Source organism: Buceros rhinoceros, unplaced genomic scaffold (genome assembly GCF_000710305.1).
Source record: "Buceros rhinoceros silvestris isolate BGI_N320 unplaced genomic scaffold, ASM71030v1 scaffold19223, whole genome shotgun sequence".
Classification (NCBI taxonomy): domain Eukaryota; kingdom Metazoa; phylum Chordata; class Aves; order Bucerotiformes; family Bucerotidae; genus Buceros; species Buceros rhinoceros.
The window spans coordinates 11,647-19,673 of NW_010405574.1; the positions used below are offsets into that span (position 1 = coordinate 11,647).

General features: G+C 45.9%; 1 protein-coding gene across 1 annotated transcript in view; it reads right to left on the reverse strand.

The window, feature by feature from the left end:
• Positions 1 to 161: 161 nt before the first annotated feature.
• Positions 162 to 8,027, reverse strand: part of PTPLAD1 (protein tyrosine phosphatase-like A domain containing 1) — a 9,000-nt gene continuing 1,134 nt past the window's right edge. Inside the window, exons 3-10 of the mRNA XM_010133795.1 lie at positions 6,150 to 6,314; positions 5,131 to 5,182; positions 4,819 to 4,929; positions 4,072 to 4,199; positions 3,445 to 3,557; positions 2,784 to 2,890; positions 1,658 to 1,789; positions 162 to 711 (exon numbers count right to left, since the gene is read on the reverse strand). Coding sequence (XP_010132097.1) covers positions 635 to 711; positions 1,658 to 1,789; positions 2,784 to 2,890; positions 3,445 to 3,557; positions 4,072 to 4,199; positions 4,819 to 4,929; positions 5,131 to 5,182; positions 6,150 to 6,314 — 885 coding nt within the window. The 3' untranslated portion in view covers positions 162 to 634. The remainder of the gene's footprint in view (positions 712 to 1,657; positions 1,790 to 2,783; positions 2,891 to 3,444; positions 3,558 to 4,071; positions 4,200 to 4,818; positions 4,930 to 5,130; positions 5,183 to 6,149; positions 6,315 to 8,027) is intronic.

The following is an 8,027-nucleotide window of genomic DNA, read 5'->3' on the forward strand; positions in this document are numbered from 1 at the left end:
AATGCCAGGATCCGCACCACGCTCCTATTCTGTCACGGCTGAACTAGAAACAGACTAAGCTGGCAGCGTTTAGATTGGCATTAGCTACTTCCAGTTCTAATTTGGCAGCATCCACACACTGCAGAAGGAAAAGGGGGAGGGGATATGTGCTGAGCAAGTTTACCCCAACTCTTAATAAACATCCAACCACTGTTCACAGCGGTCTCAGCCTGCTCCTCCTGCCACCAAGGACCAGCACGGGCCAGCTAATAGTATATCCCCCCATCAGCAGCCCTATCTGCATGCAATATTGAAAGAGCAAATATCCAATTAACAGATAAACACTATTTCTATTTAGTGCTGCTCCACTGTTCAGAAGCATATTATATGCAGATAACAGGATTTCTTGCTAAGATGGTAGCTGACAGGATACAGGTTGTAGTGTCACTGTTCAATGGTAAACGCCATGCATACATGATTGACAGGGAACAACATACAGTGTATGGGAATGTTACCTGAACTCACTAGGAAATCATGAAATCTAGCATGATCATCTCATTTTACAAAATTCTTTACATTACAGTGGGTAAAACCGTAAGAATTACAGGCTTATCTTGCCCTCGAGATAAGTCAGATAAAGAATTGCAGTCCTCTTTTACTTCATCTTTCTCTTCTTTGGTCCAAGGTGCTGTTTCCTTTGCTTGTAGAGGTGACGGAAGTTTACAAATATCCCTGCAAAAGAGTGTTTAGGTAGGACGTTACTGCATCTTTTTAATACTTGATGGCTGTACCAGATTTAAAAAAAAAAATGACACCCAAACCACCACACGAAAAAGTGATGGTTAAGGGTGTGCACAGCATTGAAAGGTAACACCAGTTTCTTCTTGCTGGGTGAGGCTGCGCTTTCTTGCACAGGCTGTTTGGTACTGGGTGGCTCAGAAGGCTCGTTTGTCACTCTAAAATAGTTGTAACACTGGCTGTGCAGAGCTGGGGAAGGATCAAACAGGTATTTCTGGGTGAAACTTGGTTAAGGGTGTTCTTTAAGCACTGTCTGTGAAATCTAGTGAGAGGTCAGCTGACAATTCTAGGTTAGATTCTGCTGAGTTGTGGATACCCAGATACACTGCACATACCACACAGGTAACTTGTTCAAAAGTGCAACACCAAAACCAAATAGATATCAAGCACCACTCTTCTTTAAATAATACTGCTAATTAAAGAGCCTTCTGTATGGGTTCTTGGAAAAACATGACTTTATGTTGCCTTATGTTGTGTGATTACAGTGCAGTTTAGTTAAACATTGCTTTAATCTGAAATTATGTCTAGATTTCCACTCCAAAGCTCAAATTCCATGGAAAAGGTGAAACTAAGTATACTGAGGTTATAAATACGTGTAAAAAAAATTACTCTTTTAACCCAAGAGATCAGTAGATAATGCTAACATCGTTACCAAGGTCTCCTTCTTGGGGGGGCACAGGTAGCAAGTGCCAATTGTAGGTACGTTCCCCTCAATCTCTGCAAATTTACATAAGCAACAGGGACAATGCTTAACCTCAAGCACTTTTGCATTGCCATGATCCCCAAGATGCAGAAATTTAATTTTCTTTGAAAAATATACTTATTCAGAGGAAACTGATCTTTTTATATCAATAGTGAGAAATGAAATTAAATATCTTACCTAAAAACAAGGCTATAAGGTATATTTGAAGCAAAAATGAAAACTGGATTGTGACGTTCAGTGGATTTGGCAATCCCAGACTGAATTTCCCTGTTTCACTGAAGATTGGAATGGATTGAACGATACAGACGGCTGAAAACAGAAGGCCACCATTATTATCAAACACAGAGAAAATAGACAATTGCCCAGCCCACACCAACTTTTTCAGGATATTCCCTTCTTATTAATTACGCCAACTTAAAGCTGTTTTTTAAACCATGCAGTATGGTGGAAAGGAGCTGGCTGAGGCAGTACAGCTCAGCTGTCAAAGTCTAAGCTCACTGAACTCGCCTGGTGAGACACCGTAATTCCACACAGGGCACGCGCCTGCAGCATTTGCTGCTCGGAAATACCCTCACCAACAAAACAAGCATCGTCTGTCCTATGTTTGGAGCTGAGCAATGCCCAAACCTACTCCTGGCTCACGAGAATGGATCTGACAGGTACAATTACAACACATTTCCTTCAGCTAGAACCTGAGCAGAGATACACTGCTTAAATAAATACAAATTAAAAACAATACAGAAAAGGGCACTGTAAAGCCCTGTGTCTAGAGCGAGTACAGCAAGACAACTAGGAGCCTGCTTCTTCCAAGCAAGTACATCTCCAGGCAGAAGGGGAGCAGAGTGCTGTTACACCTGTCTTGGCATGTTGTGTTCAGAGGAGGAATCGGTGCCTGCCTGTCCTGTGCAGTGATTTACAATATAATGCCAAGATCTGTGAGCTGGTGTGAACCCAAGCTAGGCCAGGTCCAGCACACAAAAGCAAATACACTCCCTTGGAGCACAGAGGGAAGAGCATTGTCACCCTGTGCCGCTCACGTGGACTGCAGCATGCTCTTGTTCGGTTCGTTCATGGAACCTGTTGTTGCCTTTACTTCCCTCTCCAGTGCCCAAAAGGAAGACCTCTTTTCACATCAAATTGAAAAGAAAGACAAAAATGCAGTACATTTGGTTCAGCTCAGAGCAAATGTCTATTTGTCTGGTGTTCTCTTAACACTCTTAAGTCCAGCAACCAAAAAAAAAAAAAAGAGTTATTTGCCCAGCCTTGAATTCATTACTCATTAAACTGTCTTTTTTGGACATACCTTCTGCCAGGCCTCCTAAGGGGTAGAAAGGGATCCAGACAGTGTAACGGAGCCAGGTTAGTGGTTTCCATTCAATACCAATGCATGAGAGCATGTAGTAGGGATACCTAGAGCCAAGTCAGCATGAGAAGGAACAGACACAGTTTAAATCGGAAGCTGCTACTAGAATTAGTCCCTGTATAGTCACTGTAATTCTCAAATGACACAAGAATGTTCAGAAGGTTGTTCCTGTGGGTCATGGACACAGCCTGATTTGGCAGTTTAGGGAACCACCGCTATTATTTTGACCATCTGCATGAAGGTAACTGCCTGGCTCGCCTAAAAAGCCTTTCAAAATACTTCTTTTGGAAGAGAAACCGAGCATAGAAACAGCATTTCCACTTAACAATGGAAATTCAAAGCAACAGAACCCTTGAGGAAAAAAGCATCTTGAGGATCAGGGTAGTTTTATCTCCAGACTCCAGCCTTGCCCCAGCTTTTGGCAGATGGAGCAACCTAGGAAGGCTGTGACAGTCTGTGTCTAAAGGAGATACCACCCTCTGGGGCTGATGCATTAGTGCCACTCTTCCACAAGGTACAAAGATCGAAATCTTCTTTAAAGAGTTCTTGGGAAGAACCACGTTGTTCTGTACACACCTGCTAGAAGAAGAACCCCACAAACCTGAACAGCTCAACGATACTCCACAAATAAAATATGAAGAACACCACAGGTTTGCTCTGCATTTCCTCTAAGCTTCCGAGGATGACAAACAAAACAAAGTTTCTTCCAAATACCTGTTTAAGAAAAACCAATTAAGGAGCAATCACACTCTTCATCAAAAGCAAGAGCAAGTCCTAGCTGTCAAAACACGTGGGATATCTACTCTTCACACCTTAAAGAGCTGAGCACATAACTAATTCAGCAGCCGAGCTTTACTGGCTCCTTGCGAGCAGGCATTTTGCTCTGTATTTAGGTGCAGTCCCAGGGACCCAGTCTTAAATCATCCATCCTCATTTTTATGCACAACCACCACAACCAGTATCAAAAGGGCACTGGCACCAAATCAAAATCATGTACTTTTCATCAGCTGCTTCTGTTTTTGCCGTCCTGCAGTATCTTACCTAGGTGATGGGAGCAGACAGCCTGCCACAGCTAAGACCGCGAAGCAGAGATTCCTGCCTCTTGAATAACATATTCTCTAGTCCAGTGCCAGCAAGGTTGGATCGTTTATTTTAAGAGTCTCAACATCTGTGTAACATATTTACTTTAAACATGGGAGAGGCGAGGAGAAGGATCTTAAGGTATTACCTGCATTACAGCAGGTATCAGCGGTGCTCTCACCAGCCCGATGAAGGAATTAATGATCTCCATCAAGGCCAGGGTCTGACAGAAGTACATCATGTCAGCAATGGTGTGAAACGTGTCATAGAAGGAATCTGTAAGATACAGGAAACCATTTTAGAGAACCAATGAACTTCCACGTTCAGGCAGCTGGCATAGCAGCACAGCTTTTGATAGCGGGGTTCTAGCTGTATTTGGAAAAACCCCAAACACGCATGATTACACAAGTTCTCTATCAGCCTTATCTTGAAGTCACAGTGGTTAGGCCAGAAACGCCACTCACGTGCTCTGTTTCACACAGAGAAGGATCAAGAGCTCCTTCAATAATTCCTTTACAAAACAAGCAACAGCGCTGTACCTCAGTGGAATGAATCATTCTTCCTTCAGAAACAAAATATTCTGCCCAGCTCATTTTCAAAGGTATTAACACTGCAGTGAGCGAGACGTTTTGCTCCAGCTGATCTCTTTAGAAGTAATCTTGGCAGAGCACAAGTACCATTCATCAGAGTAGGCAGCTGTGATGTACAAGAGGATAGTGTTTTCCTACCCTTGACACTGTGATAGCTTTTGAGAGGCTTTTGTGGGGCACTTGTGTGATGTGTTTATGGCTTTGTTTCCTCATGTCTTCCTTGAGATTGCACTATTTAAAAAGTATTAAGTACAACACTAAAAAAACCAAAAGAAAACCCCCAGTGTAACTAAAATATTACTTGCCTTTTCCTAAGATGAACAGTCGTACTGTCATGTTCACAAAAATCCAGGAGAATCCCAAAAACTGTACAAGATTATACATGGCTAAGTATCCCTTCTTCAGGTGTTTGAAAGCTAAGAAGAATAAACCACACGTCAGGTGAGCAGAGTGCGGTGGGAACACTGCTGCCAACCAGCCTTGCTGTGAGCATACAGCCTACTACCATCCCAGTACAAGGATCCCACTCCCAGATGCAGCCAAAATGCCCCACACGAGCTGAGGTTCACATCGAACAGGGACAGAAGCTTTGTAAACCCAAAGGTTCGGTTACTTACGGTCTTTTGGGACTCTCGATTCTATTTTCATTTTGTTAATCTTTTCTTCTTCCTTAAGATGAAGGATAAGGTTTTAAAGACTGCTACTGTAATTAGCAAATGATTTGTTAACTATACTATGGCAAAGCTAGGGGGTTTAAAACTCGGCTAAGCATCCAGTTGCTAGAGGGTTTAAATTTTCACTAGCATAAACCAGCACATTAATCATCCAGAAATTATGATACAGTAAAAGCCTAGGGGTGTTACCTAGTTATCCTGCCTTCACTGTGTATTTTATTCTAGTAATTAGATGCTTTTGCTGAAAAAGCTGCTGTTTTCTGTGTTAATTCCCAGTCATTACTGTTTCTTAGAGTGGTTCCTTAAAATATTTCACAACCCACCAGTGACCTGAAGGGAACTGAGAACATCCAGCCCCAGCTCTCTGCCTGCCCTTCACTGCTGCTTTCTGGCTGCTGGCTCTGCAGCAGCCCCGTCCTCTCCACGCTAAGCTCAGTGACTGTGGATGGGAACAGGGCAACATTTGCTGTGAAACAGATTCGTACAACTCTTTTCCAGTAGGTTCTTTCACCTCCCCGCTGCAGTAAGCCACTCCAGCTTACCACATGGTGGGAATGCACCACTGGGGCCCACGGCTCAGGAAAGAGACGTAGAAATCCCTGGTTTTCCAGACAAGCAGTGCCCAGGACCAGCGTCTCTGGGCTCCGTATGGCACATTGATATGATCCTTGCATGGATCTGGACGTGGGGCTGCAAAGGTGTCAGGCAAGGGTGCAAGCCTTGGGCTGCAGACCCTGCCAGAGCTGAGCTAGCACATGGCCACCAGCTCAGATCTGTGCCACAGCTTTTTCTAGGCAGCAGCATCCCTGTTTCTGAACGATTTGAACTGTTCAACCAATTCTGCGTGTGATCTGTGTGAAATAGCAGTAACCATCAGCACACCAGAAAACTCCAGGTAAATGAAGAATACCAAATTCAAGCACAGAACAGCAGCACAAGCCACATGTGCCCACAGGACTGACCTTCTCCTTCAGTTCCATTTCAGCATCCGATTCATCTAACCAGCGGTCAAAGTCAGGAGCGAGGAAGACCGGACGCTTCTCTTGCTTGGTGAGTCTCTCCCACCAGTTACTCTCTTTTTTCTGCACAGTGATGTTCAGCTGCCTTTGAGTCACCCTGCATACAGGCTGAGGGCAGGCACAAGAGCATATATCAGCAAATGTCCAAAGAAACAAACTCTGGGACTAAGTTGCTAGCTGAGCTCTTCTTATCAAGGAGGCAGGGGTGACAGGGACTGCTGCAGCACAAGCATCTCTCTGCTGCCCATGGCATGGAAGCAAAGGGCAGCCCAGTTGAAGATGGCCACTGGGACGGCTGTAGGACTTGATAAGCAGCCTGAAAGCCACCCTGTAGCACACAGCACCACAGCTTCCCACTACAAAGAGCTAGCACAGACCCAGCCCTTCCTAGAAGACCCCGTGACCTTGGCTTTAGACCTTGCATTTAGTACCATGAACCACCCGCTTCCTCTAGCCAGTTGTAAGAACAACCACTACCGACAGCCACAGGTGCTTGTCCAAAACAGGGGACCCCGTGTGCTATCTGCTACAGCCAGAGGGAGAGCCAACAGCCTTAGGAAACACCTAGAGACAATGCAGACCTGCATGGGATTGTTCTCAAACCAGCTGAAACTGAGGCAGAAAAGCCCCGAGTCACATTTGTAGCTGAGCATGTTACGCCAGCACTGCTCTGTCAAGGCTCTCCAGATGCTCCTGGGACGTCTGAAAGCTGTAATTTACAGCCTGGTCCTTGCCTGTCAGAGGCTCCATTCCTCACTGGTGGCCAGCCTGACACCAGCAAGAGGTTCCCATGCTGCACATCAAAGCTAAAGGTGAAAACCCTGGACTCTAGTCCCACCTGTTCCTGACCATCTGTAGTTAGACTGATTTCAGAGCCTGTTCTCCTCCAGTCCCTCCACAGTGACTCGGAGTGACTAGACCTTTGGAAGGAGGCTGCTCTGCAGAGCCAGGGACTTGCCTTCCAGGCCTGGCTCCCAACACAGCTCACCTCTGCCAGCACAGAGGACAAGCACGGGTGGTGGCAAACACCTCTCCCCACACTGTGGGCCAGACAGCTGCTGCTTTACAGGCCAGGTGACCAACTGGTGACCAGATGCTGGAATCAGAAGACATTCATTGTCTGCTACTCGATACCTGGTAAGAGCCATGCAAGAAACCTGCCTGCTGACAGACCGCGGAAATTCACCCTCCAGCAGTCTCCTCCCTTGGTGAAGCAGCAGAGATGAACGGCTGCTCCCAGTCTGACTGCGGCTAGCCCCATCGGGCAGCTGGGAACAAGCAGCACAAATCCTGCACTGGGAGCAGAGCCTGGAGTTCTCCTGCACCCCTAAGAGCTTTGAGAGGTACAGACAGACTTCACAGCCAACTGTGAGTGATGCAGAGGGGCTGCTCCACCAGCCAACTTCTCTGCTATCAGACTACAACAGCAATTAAGATTTTGCAACAGGAGCCACAGTGTCTCTATGCTGGCAACCTCAGAAATCTGTACAAGCCAGAAGCACTACTTCTCACGACTTTACCTTGTCAGGCTGCAAAAGAAGCCAGGATGCATGACACTGACACTTCGCAGCCCAGCATTCCCCTGCTCTCCAGTCAAGGTTGCAGCAGACAGTGTGTTGCCAGATTCCCCCATTATTTTGCTGCTTTAAATCCTTAAACGTACAAGTACTGTTTAGCAGCCAAGCCGTGTAGGGCTCTGTCTCTGTTAAAGCTGACCCGGGCGAGCTCTAGCTCCAGTGAGTGATTTGCACTGAGGCAGGCTGGTGGCTGAGCACCGGGACGGCCAGCTGCCACAGACGGGCGGCTTTTCGCTTTGCGGCG